The sequence below is a fragment of the Megachile rotundata genome, chromosome 11 (genome assembly GCF_050947335.1).
Source record: "Megachile rotundata isolate GNS110a chromosome 11, iyMegRotu1, whole genome shotgun sequence".
Classification (NCBI taxonomy): Eukaryota; Metazoa; Arthropoda; class Insecta; order Hymenoptera; family Megachilidae; genus Megachile; species Megachile rotundata.
In genome coordinates, this window is record NC_134993.1 from 8,150,526 (window position 1) to 8,169,303 (window position 18,778).

At 30.8% G+C, this 18,778-nt stretch overlaps 1 protein-coding gene and 1 long non-coding RNA gene across 7 annotated transcripts in view; one reads left to right on the forward strand and one right to left on the reverse strand.

The window, feature by feature from the left end:
- Nucleotides 1–18,778, reverse strand: part of Mp (collagen XV/XVIII-type protein multiplexin) — a 582,981-nt gene that overhangs the window by 444,347 nt on the left and 119,856 nt on the right. For all 6 annotated transcript variants that reach the window (XM_076537426.1, XM_076537422.1, XM_076537424.1 and 3 more), the window contains exon 4: nt 15,174–15,449. In XM_076537426.1, the coding sequence (XP_076393541.1) occupies nt 15,174–15,449 (276 nt within the window). The remainder of the gene's footprint in view (nt 1–15,173; nt 15,450–18,778) is intronic.
- Nucleotides 1–18,778, forward strand: part of LOC143265432 (uncharacterized) — a 222,286-nt gene that overhangs the window by 150,273 nt on the left and 53,235 nt on the right. The gene's annotated exons all lie outside the window — the stretch shown is intronic.

The following is an 18,778-nucleotide window of genomic DNA, read 5'->3' on the forward strand; positions in this document are numbered from 1 at the left end:
CATCAGTAGAATACATAAAATAGAAGCAACAGAGAAAACAGAGAGGTGGATGCGTGTCACAGAATCAGAAACGACACGTTGAAATGGTAGCGATGGTTCGATATTCGAATAGATAGGAAACAGGCAAAACGTGAGATGAAAAAAAATACACAAAATAAACAGAAATTCGACGATAGGAGAAAACGAAGGCAGATAGTGATTTCTGTAGAGGGAGGAAAATTGCGGAGATCATTTTCCAAAAATTCTCACGTGTATAGAAATTCCTGTATGAGCGGAGAATATTTACTGTTGAACGACTAATTTTATTCCGTAAAATGATTTCTGAATAACTATAGTGGGAGTTGTCAATACAAGGACAATATGTAATATATAAATGCCTTTATTGTCTTACTGTTTTGAGATTTTACGATTGGATAGTTAAGAAAATTCAAATAATTCAGTTATTACTTAATCATTAACACATTAGTCAGTAAACTCATAAATATCTTCAAAGAACAATAAGTTTCACAAAAAAAATATTTATGGTGTTTTAAGAACATTTGTAGTGCTCCAAAGAAAGAAACATTTGTTTACTAGTATAAACATAGTTGCTGATAAGTACATAATATTATACATAGTATCTACCCCATAATGATCATAAGTGTCCTCGGTAGAAAAAAAGCCATCGACCGAAAAAGAAGAAAGAGAGGGGAGAAATACATGTCCCGCGATAGGACTTTCCATTGTCATTTAGAAAATTCTCATTTCCCTGATGTCAGCCTAATACTCCGAGTCCAAAGTCAAGCTGGCGATATGCGCAGGGAAAAACTCGTTTCTCGCAAGAATCCCTGGATAAAGACAGCCCGTAGGGCTTCATTCGCGGGCCTAGAGAGTATCCGTACTATTCTCGAGGATCGTAAGGATATATAACCGAGGGAAATGTAACGAGGACGAAGTGGATGCGCATCGTGCGCCAGAGCATAAGCCAGAGTGTAGAATGTATACCATCAGCATCACGAAGTAGATGCACCTGTATAAAACCACCGACCGGCTACTCTACTTCATGGGAACGGACATTGTTCTGATATCAGCTTAGCTACTTTTATGGAAAGATACAGTGTTTCCTTTACACGAAATTAGCGAGAGACACATTTCACCCTGTATTCCTTTATTCTAATTATTGTGGCGAATGTCTACATAGATCGCTGTGTTGAATTAAAAATAGTTTTTTGACAAACTTAATTGTTCTGACGATATTTAGTTTTGCTACAAGTATTTAATAAAGTTATGGATAAATAAGGACCTCAAAGAGATGACTTTTTATCCTCTTATTGTGGTTCGTATGTTAGCTAATACCCACATAGATTTTGATTGTCATGTTAGATATAGTAATTTTTTGACAAACTTAACTTTTTTGACGACACGTAATTTTTCTCTGTTACATATTTTGTCAAGTATGTAAAGTAAAGGTACCAGCAGTTTATACTTTAAGGAATTTTTTGCCTATTTGTTTACATAGCTCAGGCTAAGTTCACTTTATGGAAAATTTATGATTAGCAGTCGCTGCACAAACTATTCTTCTATTATATTACAACAAGTATTCATTCCTGATGGCGGTTGTAAATTTTTTTCTTTTTTTCTTCTAAACGTAACATTTGATTCAATAGTCTGGGGTTTCAACACCCAATGAAAACAGAAAATTTAGTAGTTGACATCCTTTTGTTTCAGTAGTTGACATAGGGAGAAAATCCAATTAATGATTAGTTTTGATAATGTGTGAATACAGAGTTTTTTTGAACATTTAAAAAAGATTATTCTTGAGTAAGTTCATAAAAAAATATTTAATAATTAAGGGTTAATATGAAGAGTTAATAATAAATATTTAACATGAAGAGTTCGAACACTCCTCATAACGGAAGTATTCTCATATCAGTTTTTTATTGCATTTTCTTCTGCATCAGTTAATATTCTGGCTGGGCCCATTTTTCATTTAATTGGATGTTTACCTTCAACCTTGTATTTTAAAGTTACCCACGCAACACTAAACTTCTTAGTTGCCGTTTTATACGGAGTTTCATGGAGCCGGACATCTTCCACAGTTGCTCGCATAATCCCTTCTGTATAATTTCTGAAGTTACCGTAGGCATCTCAAAATTGACAGAGGAACAAAATCAGTAGACACGTAGTAATTTAATAGTTGACACCCCATGTCAACTACTGAATAATAGACCATTACAAGTTTCAGTAGTTGATACGGAGTGTATTTAGACAATTTAGCATTGTTTGTTGTCAATTTTAATAAATAAACCTCTTTTTAAGTTTCAAACAACATAAACGAATGCCTTTTTTACTCACAATGATTAAATAATACAAACTTGCAATACTTACGTTTTAACCAAATCCCTAGCAATTTATATAAGAAAACACTGAAAAATCGTAAGAGCCGTGCGCAAGTTTGATTAATCAGTTGCTATTACATTTTTGAATGGCGGATATGCACAATGATTCGCAATTAAGCTACCGAAGCGTGACAGTATACAGATTAATAAGGTTTGATATATTCCAACTTGTGGTTTCCTTATTTATTTACTTCTTTTGAAAAAGTGTCAAGTACTGCTACAGTGTCCACTATTGGTGCTCTTACCTTAATAGAGTTAGTTATGATAGTTTCTGATATAATGTGCGTCTAATGTAAATATAAATTCATACGTCACTGTAATGTGGATGGCGGTAAAAATTAAAGGAAAAGAATTTCTCAAAACGAACAACACAGAAAATAACACTTAATTCACAATTGGCAAAATAAACTTTATAGAAAGTGAACATTGAAACCAAAACAAAAATTGATATTTGTTATACAGTATACAATTTAACTGTATTATTCATTTGCTGTGCAGCTTGCATTTGTTGTATATTATATAACTTAACTTGATACTTTATAATTTACTGCACAATACGCATCTGCACAGTATATAATTAAAATTTGTAATTTGTAGATACAGAGAATTCAGAAGATTTCAGCCAATAACTGGTTAGAAAATACGGGAACGTAGCAAGAAATGTAATAAGAAGAAGACAAATATTTAATTTACGACCAAATATTGTCTGGGATGAATTTAACTCGTGCTCCGCCACAAAAATAGAATCCAATTTTCACCCAGTTGATTCATTGAAAAAGAGGAAAGAATGCAGTTTACTTTTTATCGTCGAACAGCAACAAGGAGAAATTTGTTCTGCTGGATATAGAATAATGAAAGGAATACAAACAGGGCCGGAAAGGCTGCCTCTAAATGGCTAATTTCATATAACGAAGCAATCTCTGCGTCTCGACGCCTGTTTCACAGCGGTAACGACGCTCGTTAAAGAAACGCGAACACGAGGAATAAGCACAGGAGAAAAAAGAAACTATAATACTTGTAGCCTAATAGTCCAAGGAGCTGAATGTTAACTCCCATAATTAATCTGGTAGCGCCATTGTTAATCGACGAACGCAGTTTCCAAACTAGCTTTAAAAGTTTAATGTGATTCTGTGAAATGAACCGAATTACTTGATTTAGTAATTTAAAGTTTTCTCGGAAATTTTCGAATTCCTATAATTTCTTAAGTTTTACCAAAAAGTATTTTTAGTTTTTTAAAATTTATAAAAATTCAAATTTATACATCTTAAAAATCCCCATACTGTCAAATTTAATTTCAAACACCAGCATCACTGTCAGGTTGTAAATACACTAATGTATAAATTAAGATCATAAAAAAAATTTGTGTAAAGTTTATATAAAGGTTATATTAACTCTCTATATGTATAATCGTTTCCTACAAACTTTTAGCTCCAAACTGTTATATGATAAGTAGGATATTATACTCCTTTTATATCATCAGACTGCATAAAACGTTCCGAAGCTCCACATATACGCTTAAGCTAATAAAAGAACTTCCTTCATTTCTCTACGTTTAATTCCACGATATCTGCATGAACGAGTAGTAAACGACCAATAAAATATTCCAAACAAGACTACTAAAAATTGTGCAGAAATTAAAATGGTAATCGCATGAAACTTCAACTACATGTGACAGAAAGTGTGCCATTCCCAGGAAACACGGACTGTAAAGTTAATAATTCCATCAGAAATGATAACGATTTACAAGCTGTTTTACGAGGTACGATTAAAATTCTAAAATTACGAGGCTCGATTTAATTCACCCCTTTCCTTTGTGCTATTAAAACATAACCAGCGTGACTTTATTCGAGATTGTTTCCCTAATGAATGTCGTTAGGACTTCATTGTGCATGTTCAAACGTCGAGATTACTTCATCGGATAAAATTACACGTTTAACCGCACGCCTCCCTTTTCATGCACCTTTTATTACCATCTAACCATGTTCGCGATCTCTTTTTTCCCGTTCTAGGACACTCGTCAAGCGTCAAAAATTCGCCAAAAAACAAATTCGATCGAGGCTATTCACGAATATTCGAAACAAGTGGTAATTTAAAAAAGCCATTTAAATCGGAAAACAGCTCGTGTAACGATTGAAATGCATTCCGTCACTTCGTGGATTTAGTAAAACTCGGAATCAGTAACGAACGATACGTGTATCGTGTTAATTTTTATCAATTTTCTATCTGCACTTTTTTCATGGGAGCACATTTTACTTTGCTATTAATTAGATACAAGTATTTAGAGCATAATGCTTAAAACATTTTTAACATATTAAAAACAAGAAATGTTCTGTTTCAGGCATTTTCTAACCTTTGTAAACGAATCTTACGAATGTAAAATGAAGAATACCGAAGTCCAAGATGGTGGAGTGTAACTTCGGGAAGGATCGGCAGCGTTCGGAGGTGGTTGGGCAGGGATCTACAGTCGCGATCGATATAGACGTAGAGAAAAGCGTAGTAACATGTGATGACGTGTGTAATGTAATGACATTAAATCTATTATTGTTAATATACATTATTATATAAATTCCTGGAATTGTTATACTTTTCCTAATCATTTCATTAAAACAAACAAAGATAACATAATTTGTTATGTAGCTGCTTATGTAGCTCCATTGGCTACAATATAAAGATATACAAGTTAATTTATGAAATGCCTGGAAATCAGATTTTATGTAAGCCATCGTATTTACATTAATACGTCAATTTTATAGAATTTATTCTTTACACGCTACAAATTGATCCTTAAGGAATATTGGTAATACAAGGCTAGTCCATTTATGAAACGCCTGAAAATCAGGTTTTATGTAACCTTATTTACGTTAATATGTCCGTTTTACAGAATTTATTTTTTACACACTACAAATTGCTTTTTAATGAATACTGAGCATAATCTTCAAAGATCATTGAAAATATGAAAGATATTTATACAACGCACTGTATCCACCTGAATTATTTTTTGTATTACGGAAATGTAACGCGCAATTTGCCTCGTCAAAATTTATCGCCTATTCGCAGCGCCCATGTAATATTCTGCAAAGTATGTACATAGCGCGATACACGGGTAAGTAACATTTATTGTGCGAAAAGGTCGCATTAATAAATAATGTAAAATACGGATTAGATGCTATATATCTAGAGACTGAATATGGCATTATCTTTGAAACGCGATGAAACCCGCACGATGGCGTGTATTATGATGCTGCTATAAACGCAACCGCAGCAGTGTAAAATGCAAGCGGAAACTGTGTAGCCGGTGTATTCTTAGCCAACTTACGGTCCTTTTATGCAGATTCGATCGTAAATTAAAGGCGGTTTCAGCTCTCGTCGAAATAATTATATGCGACACGTCTTCGAAATTACGATTTTGGAAATTCGAGCAGATTTAAGATAATTATGCTCTCGATGTTGAATTAAAAAATGTGTTAAATGAGGAAATTTAATACACAACCGTGCGCATTTGGCGGTTCTTTAATATTATTCTATACAGGGTGGCTCACCACATTTTCCATCTAGATTTGCGCCATTATTATTACTCGTAGCAAACAATATTTTAGATGAAGTTGAATGGTTTTGAGAGGGGCATATGATGGTGGTATATTTTTTTCGTAGGTGGACGTGTAAAGGACATATGAAGGTCATTAATATTTTTTTAAATGGAATCATATTTTTTATTGCATCAACATCACATTCTTTACAAAAAAGTATTAATCTATTTATGTGAAAAAATCATTAGTATAGGAGATATTTTAATTCTAACTTGTTAGGAAATCGTGACTTTCTAGTCAATATTATGAATTGCCCTAACTGAACAGCAAATATTTTTCTACATGCTTTGAGAGGTCACGTGTCACCAAACGAATCGTGAGTTTTTGTTTTTTTTTTGTTACGCACTAACACTGAAATGTAGTCTCTGTTACGTCTCTAATACGATGAATACGACGATACGGTGAATTATCACTTCGTAATGAAGTATTCTAAAGAAGAAAAGATAGAGATGTTATCAGTTTATTTTGAAGCTGGGAAAAGTGCTACACATGCAGAAAGATTATACACTACGGAATGTTAGTAAGTCATTAATTTCTCGATTCAGAAAGTGTTCTCATGCCGCATTGAACATTTTCTGTAAATAGACATTAAAATTAAAATATCTCCTAAACTAATGATTTTTTCACATAAATAGATTAATACTTTTTTGTGAAGAATATGAAGGAGTATCAGCTGATGCAATAAAAAATATATGATTCCACTTAAAAAAAAACATTAATGACCTTCATATGTCCTTTACATGTCCACCTACAAAAAAAATATACCACCAGCATATGGCTCCTCTCAAAACCATTCAACTTCATCTAAAACATTGTTTGCTATGAATAATAATAACGACGCAATTCTAGATGGCAAAATGTGGTGGGCCATCCTGTATATTTCGTTCCATGCTTTGGATGAGAATTTGTGTAACGTTTCAGAGTTGGTATTATTCCACTCGATTGTGAGAATATTGGAAGATGTAATAAATTTCTAATAATATGTAATTATTTTTAGGGTTAAGTTACTGGAATTTCTAGATGAGAAAGTTACATGCTGAGTGAAGAGTTACAATGCTGTGTGTGGAGTACTAGCTGAGTGTAGAGTTACAATGCTAAATTTGAGATTTGGAAAACGTTTTGAATTATTAAATTTTCATATACATAAGACATAAAATTATGAAATGATCAAATATTTCGAAACGATCAAGTCGAAATTATAATATTTATCATATTTGTAATTTTTAAATCTCCAAATTGTCAGTCTTGGTAGATATCAAAATCTCAAATTTTCAATTCCGGATTTTCTCTAATTTTAAAATATATAAATCGCCAAATTATCACACCACTGAACAACCAGATATTCAGACCTTTAATATCCCAATTTGTCCAATTTCAAATTTCTAAATTTCCAAACTTAAAAATTTAATAACTTTACAATTTATGAACTGCGATGTATATTTTCTTAGTTACGAAAAGGGTGAAATCGTACGAATAAATGCAATCAATTATAAGAATTAATTAATAATGTTCGTGAAATAATTAATAAGTTTTCTCGGTCAAGCGTACACTCGCGCTTGATAAATTTCTGCAACACCACTTTTTGTGTTTTGAGGTTAAAAATAAGGTCGCTGTAATACTGGAAATTCTGTATAAATACCAGCTGGAAATTTAATTTTCTGCGAGAACAGTTCCATCAAACGTCACGCTAATTGATTATTCGTTACTTCGATTTCAAAAGCTACCTAGCTTGAAATCGAAATATAATCGAACAATGAAAAAAAAAAAAACAAAAACAAAAATTATTTGTAACATGTTATCTGACAAATATTGTACAAATATTTTGAACGAAAAGGAATCCATTAATTGGGTTTGGAAAATTGATTATGATGGGACAATCATAACATGCAACAACATGAGTCATTACTGCCATTCTAACTTAACAATTGGATTTGTATTGAAAAACAATTTAAATTTATTTATTGTTGGAGTTTTGAATTTACGCGCTTTTAAAACTCTTAAATGAAGAAATTCGCGGTCCTTCGTTTTCTGTTTTTGGTTGCCGTGCAGCGTTTTGTGTTTGGAGAATCGTTAGTGACTTCACGTTTTACGATGCCCGGCGTCTTCTTGTAATAATTTATTTTGCGTATTTTTAATAAAAATAAACTGTGTTCACTATTAAAAATCCATCATTTATTTGCACATATTTTGTAGTTAATTTGTTGATGATTTGTTAATTTGTATTTATGAAATAATTGTTGATTATTTAAACATGAAAGAGCGATTTTTATTATTTATTTTATTTTTATTATTTTGACTATTTTAAATTTAAGGATTATAATTGGATATATTTTGACTATTTAAAACCAAAAAATTATTATAATTTAAATTGTTTTAATTAATCTGATTATTTGAAAACGAAAGGTAATTCAAAATATTTTGCATAATCGAGAAATGAAAAAATAGAAAATTATTTTTAACCCATCTGGCAAATATTGTACAAGTTTTTTGAGTAAAAGTAAATTTAATTAGATTTGTAAAGCTGGGCTGACCATAATAATCAATAGTATACTGCTTATAATTCTCATGTATTATTTCAGGTAAAAGAACATCGAAAAGTCGAACGCAGTGTTTCGAATTATTTCTTTCGACTGATTGATCGAATCGGAGCTATTCAAATGCATTCGATTCGTGTTCGACCGAAGTGTTCAAATGAATTCATGCAGACTCGAGCAAACTTATTCCAATCGAAACAATACGAAGAGAGGAAAGGATGAGAAAATGCAAAAGATTTCAAACGGTTGTCGGTATTCCTCGGCAGAAAAGTAATCGTGCGAAACAGAGTGGTGAAAGATCGAAGAGAACTCGACGACACACATAGATAAACGACAAATTGTTCCCGGGTCAAATCTTCCACCTCGGTTCGCCTTCTTTTGTGTCGAGCTTTCCGCTCTCGATTTTCAAATTGTTAGCTGTCGCGCGTATATTATTTAATAACGTGTATCTGATATCCGAAGGAAACGTTATGTCCATTGAAGAAACAATAACTCGGTAAACTTCATTTCACGTAAATGCTTATCTCTATAGTCGAGTGATGCTTATTTGATCAAACGAAATTTATTTCTTTACTGAGCATTCACTCAATCCGTTTAGCTTTATGAAGTATATGGGAAATATCCTTTTTTGGAAAATTTGGAATTTGGATAATTGATTTGAGAATTAACACTAGAACCGACATTAAATGCTCGTTTATCGAAGAATGATACATACAATGAAAAGGAAAATAAATAAATATTAAAGCATCATGTGACATATAAAACTAGTTTTTACGTCAGCAAAATATGACAGACATTTCCATAAAATCATGACAATAAAATTTTGTAATATAAAATGGGAAATCTGAAACCAGTCATTTTGACTGGTTGGTAGTTCTAGTGTTAAGCACTTTGGACACTGACAAGAAAGATTTGGGAACTTGAGATTCCAGAATTTTGGGATTTGAGGATTTTGAAAATTTGGAGAGCTATAAAATTGGGAAAACTGAATTTCAGAATTTGAGAGTTATAGAATTTGAAAATTGTAGAATTTGAGAAATGTAGAATTTGAGAATTATAGAATTTCAGAATTGTGTAACTTGATAATTGTGTAACTTGAGAATTTTCATATTCTATAATTCTCAAGTTACACAATTCTCAAATTCTAGAATTTTCAAATTGTATAATTCTTAAATTCTACAATTCGCAAATTCAATAATTCTCAAGTTACACAATTCTCAAATTTTACACATCTCGAATTTTAATCATTCTCAAGTTACGCAATTCTCAAATTCTACACTTCTCAAATTTCAATAGAATATGAATATAATATGAATAGGATATGAAAATTACAGAATTTGAGAATTCAATGTATCTAAACTGAAAAATTAGTCGAATTTGCCAAAATGGTGTCAAGTTATAATTGCTAATGGCGGAGATTGAACCCCCTTACTAAGTAAGAGCACATCAAAGTTTTAGATGCAGATCGATACAAAATTTGTCAATAATACATAAATATTTATAAAAATATCGGCGGCATGCTTCTGCAGGACAAAATACGAAAGCAGAAATTCGGTCACGATGAAGCATTATTACACATCCTCCGTAATTGTAAGTTTCTTTGGTCCGGGAGCATAATTCCATTAATAAAGGACGTTCCGAATATTCGAAATTGCTGTTCCCATTTTCGGTCGACGAGACAGCATTCCATTTTTATTTTCACTTCTCACCCTTTGAAACATCGTGAAATCAGTCGCTTGGAAAATAAATTTTCAATCAAATTCTGGCTAGCCGAAATCGTTCGGAATATTGCATAAATCATCGTTGCCGAATTAAATGGCGGATTAATCGCTTCGATTGATTGTTCTTGCGTTTAAAAAGAAATTACACGGAAACGTTATCAAGTCGCAATATTTTTATTCATCAAATTTCGGTTTGTCACATCCCAGAATATTTAAAATGAAATGTGGAAACTTTGGTGTAATATACCCACATAATTTTAGAACCTTTAGATTTTTTTTCCTTGTAAAATAATAATTGACTATTAGATCAAATTAGAAAGGTTGAATCTTTTTTTACTTACTATGATCATTTTATGATTAATACTTTCAAATCATCCTGCGATTTTATAGAATACTCAAAGTAGAAGTATTACATCTTACTGAATATTATAAGTTTTAATAAAATCAATAGTAGATATGAAAAAGGAAATAGTTCAGGGAAATTATACAAAAGTATGACCAGATTAAGGAATAATTCAAAGCAAAATGTACTTGCATATGTGTAAACCTTTACTTCACCGTTTTAATGTATCAAAACCACTTGATGTGAAGCACAAAGTGTTGAAAGTCAAGAAAGAAGCAGTTATTCGCAAATATCTGATTAACTATTAATTCTACGACAAAAATATTTATTACAAGATTTAAAGCTTAAGAAATTCTCTATGAAAAAGCTTCTATACAATTTTCTCATAAGAATAACCGTATTCTGTGAATGAGTTACAAGTTTACAATTTCTCTCGTCAGAAGTCTGAAGGTTCAAATCTTGTACGTCACAGTACACAAAAATAGTTAGTTCTACGAAAAAAACTCGCAGAACTCTTTTTGTAGACAATTTCCTAGACTACAAAACTTGTAATAACCGGTTTTGTTATAGAACTGATAGTTATCGAGATATTTGCAAATAACTGTCTGGTCACCCATAATGGTTAGCAGAGAAGCATGGAGATTTTCATATGGCTTCCAAAAGTCTTCTATAAAAATATAATTTGCAGTGGGGATTCTAATTTTCACAAACTGTAAAAAAAGAATTGTTGAATAAAACTAGAGGGACAACAAAAGAGATGGGAAACAGGATTGGATAATTGCATTAATATCGGTTCAGTAGCAATTACTATATACACGATTTAATCGTCGCGCTGACCTAATTCCGATAAAAATTTTATTTATTTATCGATGCTCGGCCAACTTCGGTTCGCGTTTATTCCGATTTCGTTTAGATATTTAATGATGATATGTATTCCTAAAAAGTACATCCTAAATTACACTAATAATGAAATATTGATAAGTAAATATTTCTTACAGTTTAGGGATATAAATAAATATTTTCTATTTAAGTTTGACGAAAAAATGAAACATAATTATAAAATTTGAAATAAGGTTTTGGTAATTTTATTAAAACTTCTTAATTACAAAATACTGTGACAATTTTGTTAATTACAAAACTCGTTAATTATAATATAAATATTTAAATTATGTTCATTATTTTAAAATGAGAGATTGTTATAATCTATTTTACCTTGATTATTTTAAAATTCAAAATTGTTTTAATTAAAAATGTTGTGATTATTTTGATTACTTAAAAATGATTTAAAAATGATGTATTTTTTTAACAGAGTTACTACGTGGAAGTAACAAAGATAATTAAGAATAAAATAATTTATACTAATGCAGGAAATACAAGTAAGATCATTACCATGTATTAATATTGCAGATTATGAAAATCCATAAAAACGATGGAAATCCGAGAAACATATTAATATTGTAAATAAATCGAATCATATTAATCGCGACAGTATAATTTCCCGTTGGTGGGTAGTGTGCTATTATATAATTATAACGAAATATTGCAATGCGCCAGATTGCAACAATTATCGTCAGCGGCTAATTAACAAAGGACTGAAGTAAATCATTGTCTCCGACGCTAACGCTATATTAGCATGGAAGCTAATTATCGTTAAGCGACGATTTGAAATGCAGCTAGAAAATCGACGTTTCGAACATTATGGGCTTAAAATTATGATTAATTACATTTGATTACTTACATACCTGTCGGTTAGGATGACAATAAATGTCTTTTGCTGCAGACTCCATAAACTTATGAAAGTAATTGATGGCTATTTGACATAATAAAGTTTTATCGAGTAATAACATCCTGCTGTAGGATATAATTATGTGAGAGAGGAAAGTGTAATTTGACAACTTGGTGTCATTTCGTGTATTTTTAGTATATCGAGATGTGGACGAAATAATTTCGATAACATTATTAACACTAGAACTACCGACATTAAATGCTCGTTTATTGAAGAATGAAAAATAAAATGAAGAGGGAAATAAATAAATACTAAAGCATCAATTAACATATAGAACTTGTTTTTACCTCAACAAAATATGACAGACATTTCCATAAAACCACAATAATAAAATTTTGTAATATAAAATGAGAAATCTGAAACCAGTCATTTTGACTGGTTGGTAGTTCTAGTGTTAATAATATTATAATATTAGGTATAATATCTACTGAGTAATGGTAAATTTTTTTTTGAACACTAGAGTGAGTGAAACTTCAAACTTTTATATTGTACTTGTGGCGTAACCAGGTTAATAGATTTATAGCTCATCTTTTTTCAAAGTAGTAGAAATTTGGAGATTTTTGAAATTTTGCAAGTTTGAAATTTACAAATTTTGTAAATTTGAGATTTGGAAATTTGGCAAGCTTTTGGAAATTTCATGAAATTACAATTTTCCCAAAATTTTGAAGTTCGCAGTTTTGAAATATAGAAATTTTGAGCTTTAAAAATTTTAGAAATTTCAAGTTTCCCAAATTTGTAAATTTTGTAAATTGGATATTTTGAAATTCTGCAAATTTAAAATTTGTAAATTTTATACATTTGAAATTTCGAAATCTTGCAAGCTTGAAGTTTGGAAATTTTACTTCAAATACACAAATCTGTAAATTTCAGAAATCTCAAGTATTCAAGCTTTTAAGGGTTGAAATTTATACATTTTAGAAATTACAATTTTCGCAAAATTAAAAAATTTTGCATATTTGAAATTTCCAAATTTTAGACCTTAAAACATTTACAAATTTCAGTTTCCCAAATTTTTAAATTTTTAAATTCCCTAGTTTGAGATTTTTAAGTTTTGCAAATTCAAAATTTCTCAATTTTTTGAGATTTATACATTTCAGAATTGTCAAATTTTTCAAAATTCTAAAGTTCCAAAATTTAAGTTTCCAAATCTGCAAATTATTAATTTATCAAATTCCTAAAAATTTAAAAATGTAAAAATTCTTCACACTTCCTAGTTTATAACACTCAAATTTCTAATTTTTCAAATTACTTCACATATAGATCATTTTAAAGATATACCCTAGTTACGCCAATGTATTTAATACAAAATTTCAATGTACTTCATACAAAAATATCTCACATCATTTTCTCAAATTTTTCACCATCTTAATCAATTAGCAATCAAACTGCTAAAACATGCACGTTTGATGTGCAACTTCGTGTGCACATTTTAATTAACCATTGCGTTTTGTGATTTCTTAATAATCGCTTATCAGTTTTCATGCGACTGACGAAACTCGTGAAGAAAGTTTTAATACTTATTCAAAAACAGAAGCGGTGCTGAAACGCTCTCATTACTGAAATAATATTTCTCTTTAAAATAGTACATCATTTCAATTTGTATTTTTAATTATTTTGACTAAGAAATTAAGGTGACCCTCTAGCATTAAGTAAAAAAAGACCAAGCAAATTGAAAAACTCCTCCTTTTTCAAAGTTGTTTGAAAATTACTTAAATTCCAAATTCCAAAATAAACTTCTCCCTCATCAAAATAAAATAATAAAATCGTTACTAATATAAATCCATAAACAAATTATTTTTTACTATAACCTCTATAAAGTATAAGCTATGCCTTTAACAAAAAAATAATAATATAAATTATTTTTTTAAATTTGGTAACAAAACACGTAATATCACTTCGACATGAAAATAACAATTAAATCACCTTAAAAATCTGATAACTCCATACGGACTGTTGCATAAACAATTTGAATAAACTCCTCTACCGTATGTATTAAAAATATTCATGTGAATTTTTTTAATTTCAGCAGGTAAAGGGCGTTTATACCATGTAGCAAACAAAATGTATAATTCATCAGGAAACTGGGTCAGAGAGGGTCACCTGCTAAATTTAATATGGAGTCAACATTTGCATTAGCTTAATATTTTTACTTATTCGAATGCTCTTTCAACAATTCTGCTCTAAAATTTCTTGCTCATTATTTATTTAATAACAAATATTTCTAAAAGCTCAACAATTGTTTTAGAATCTTTTTCAAATTAAAATTAAAAATCCGTCAATTTTTGTGAAAGTTTGCTATAAACCAAAGCTATCTATTTACTGAATTAAATAGAACTAACGCGAGAATTTCTTGCTCATTATGTATAAAATTTTTCTAAAAGTTAAAATTTCTTTTCAAATCTTTCTCAAATTAAAATTAAAAGGAAGTCAAATTTTGCGAAAGTCTGCTATAAAATAAAGCTATAATTTACTTAATTAAATAGAACTAACGCGAGAATTCTTGATAGGTTTTTAAAATGGCGCGCAATGAAGTTACGCACTCCGCGTATTTGACACGTGGTCGAATAAATCGTGTACCAGTTGCAGGATGAATTAAAGCGAGCACATAAATATTCCGGGTGATTTGAAATTTATGCATGTATAATATTTGGAGCTAAACGAGATTCATACCGGCAAGTGACTCGATTCGTTCACCGAACGATATTCAAATTGCGGTTTTGTTATCGAAAATCGGAATAGATTCAACCGCGTTCAGCACCGCTTCAACAACGATTATATTAATTCCAACATGAATCATCGATGATAAAGCTGTTTATGTACTCACGTCGTATCTCTCTTGAATATGTGGACCAGCCTGCGCGATGTATAGAGTACTGGCGGTGTCAAACACTAATTCCATGGGGATTCTGGTCACTCTTTGTTTCGCCATCTCGTGGCAGTTCAGGTACAAGGTGACGTCGGTTGTCGACACTCTGATTACGATTTTCGACCATTTTTTCGTCAATTTTGGCACCGTGAATTTTGCTACCTCCTCTGAATGAGAGTGCTGGTCGGAATTTGTGTAGATCAGAGACACGTTTTGATTGGTTCCTGGACCATCCTGTACCACAGAAAATTCAATATTTAGTCAAATGACATTATTTATTGGTTACATAGCAAAACACTTTTGGATATGCACTACCGTCCATAAGTATCCGGACGCAAGCGAAATATGCATTCGCGTTGCATGAAAGTTATTCAAATATCTGCAACAGTAACTAAAATCGATTTTTTTTTCTGCGAAGGTCAGAATACTGAAACGTTTTTCGATTAATAATTTTCGTTTGGAACTCATATCTAGATGGAAAAGAAGCTTCAGACGAACTAAACCGAATGCGTTGTGTTACCTTCATTCTTATCTCCATTGAGGGAACCTAAACATCTACCAACAGTTTACAAACACTTGAAACATATCGAAGAACCCTCTAAATACGTTCTACACCATACAAATGAAACACAGTAGAAATTAAAATTTTTTTTAGAATCGAAAGCGTTTCATTGGATTCACAAATTTGGACTTTGTACTTCTGGACATGAATTTTACTTTCTCATTGTATAAGTTGTACTTAAAAATTAATTCTATTATGTTATGACACCTCAAAAACGATAATAATAATTATTACAAATGATATGATAACCCTAAATACCTTTCGTACAACTGTGTTTTATGTAACGAAACCAAGTGTCCGGATACTTATGGACGGTAGTGTACATATGGGTTTAAATTGAACAATTGTTAAAGTCGAAATAAATCAATTATAGGTGAAGAAATTATATTTTAATATTCGAGATAATTTTTTAATTTATTTCTGGACCATCCTGTATGACAGAAAATTGAATATTTAGTCAAATGACGCGTTTATTATTTATTGGTTACATAGCGAATATTCCACTTTTGGATATATCAGTTTAGATTGAACAATTGTTGAAGTCGAAATAAATCAATTATAGGTGAAGAAATTATATTTTAATATTCGAGATAATTTTTTAATTTATTCCTGGACCATCCTGTATGACAGAAAATTGAATATTTAGTCAAATGACGCGTTTATTATTTATTGGTTACATAGCGAATATTCCACTTTTGGATATATCAGTTTAGATTGAACAATTGTTGAAGTCGAAATAAATCAATTATAGGTGAAGAAATTATATTTTAATATTCGAGATAATGTTTTAATAAAATTCAATATTTAGTCAAATATAGTGTTCATTATTTATTTATTGATTATGTAAGGAAGATTACATTTTAAGAGGTTAGAGAGTTGTTAAACAAAATCAGGTGTAGGTAAAGAAATTATATTTTAATACTTAAGATAATATTTTTAATTAATCCTATCTTGTATTCGAAAGTTTAATATTTACTCAAATATAGCGTTCAGTATTTATTTATTGACCATACAGAAATGCAGAGATGGTTTTAATTATTCTCATTAAACCTTAAAGATACATAAAACGTATATTTTCAACTGCCTTCATCGCACACACCATTCTTAATTAACAATTCTCATCATCAAAGATATAAAATTAATCCACTATGCCATCCTACACAAAAAAATATGCAAATATGCATCATAAACTATAATTTTATCTTCAAGAATACTTATCTCTTTAATAATTTACCCTTGAATATCTCTAAGGGTGCCAATTTCTAGGATATGGCTTCATCCTTTAAACTTGAGTCGTTGCCAACCTTCCTGATGACTATGTTCAAGGAGAGACTACGTGATTTGTATAAAAGGCATAATGTAAGTACCATGATAAAATAAGCCTTATAATATTTTAGCAGTTTTTCAGAAATTATGACTCATTCACCTTTAAAATAACATTCTTTTCATTTTTCTCTCCCCTTAAAAATTTTTTTAAATTATTCAGAATTATTTACAATAATTTTTAAACTTCAGAATTATTTACAATAACACAGGCTGTGTTAAAGAAAGAAATAAATTATCAAATATATGTTTTATTAATTTAGACACTTGCGAACAGTAAAATGGCGGAGGGAGTTTTTTCTTCTTACTAGAAACTTTTAATAGCAATTAACTTTGCTTTACCGGAAATTTGTTTTATTAATTGGACCAAGTTTTTTCCTCTTATAGAAACTTTTAATAGCAATTAACTTTGTTATATTAGAAACTTTATCTATTAATTTGTGACACAGAAGAGGTTTCATTGTGTAATATAAAAAAGTCGTATTACTGTAGCTCTGTCTAACGTGAAATGAATTGGAGAAACAGACTGATAGGTTCTGATACTCAAACTTGTATTTTGTCTGTACTTGTCGAATGTTATGAATAAAATATTACAAGGACTGCCGCCATAAGATGTTTAGCCAATTAATAATTAAAAAATTAACTTATATCTATTGAACTCAAGGTTCACAGACTACATTCCTTACTTTGTTAGGTTTGAAAATTATTAAGAAACTTTTATCAAAATCATCGCGATAAAGAATCATTGCATAAGCTGTTCACGGATTATTCATTATGTATTATAGTTTCAATTTAAATATAAGTGTTCATTAATCTGTATTTTCATAAAAAAATAGGTATTTTTGTCCTTCCTAACCCATCATTCAATAAGAAATGATCCCTGCTATCAGAACAGTCTTGAAATTGTCTCCAAACGACAATAGACAGAAAACACTAAAAGATTCAAAAACCAAACTGTTTTCTCGCGGTCCTATTCCCATAGGAATAGTAGGTATCCCAAAACGTCAAAAACGGTAGGGGCTATTGCCGGTGCAGGACACGTAGACATCGTATTACTCGTGGAAACGGTGCCGCGAGAAACGTGAAAGATCTCGAAGAAATTTGAAGACCCGAGAGCTGCAACAATGGCCTCGAAGGGATTGGGAAACATGAGGAAACGCTCTTCATTCGTCGATCGGGAGTGTCGACTTAAAACCCTATTGCATCGTCAGAGCCCATTTCTTATAAATCGACCAATTCTACTTGGAAATTTTTGTCGACCTCTTGATTGACTTTACAGTCAGGATCCTTCGTTCTCTCCGATTCCCAGTCATATATCGAGAGAATGAACAAGTATGTGGGTCAGCGATAGATGTAGTGTCTGAACGAACGTGAATTACTAACGAACTGGGACATAAATTTATATATTGTCCCAAAAAAGTTTTCATGTCTTATGATATTCTGCATTATTGTTAATTTTAAGATAATATATATCACTAATGTCATAAAAATATTATACATTATCGTTAATGTTCGTTTAAAAATATTCCTGAAAGGGATGACTTTTTATCCACTTATTGTGGTTCGTATGTTAGCTAATGCCCACATAGATTTTGATCGCCATGTCAGATATAGTAATTTTCTGACAAACTTAATTTCTGTGATGACACGTAATTTTTCTGTGTTACGTATTTTGTCA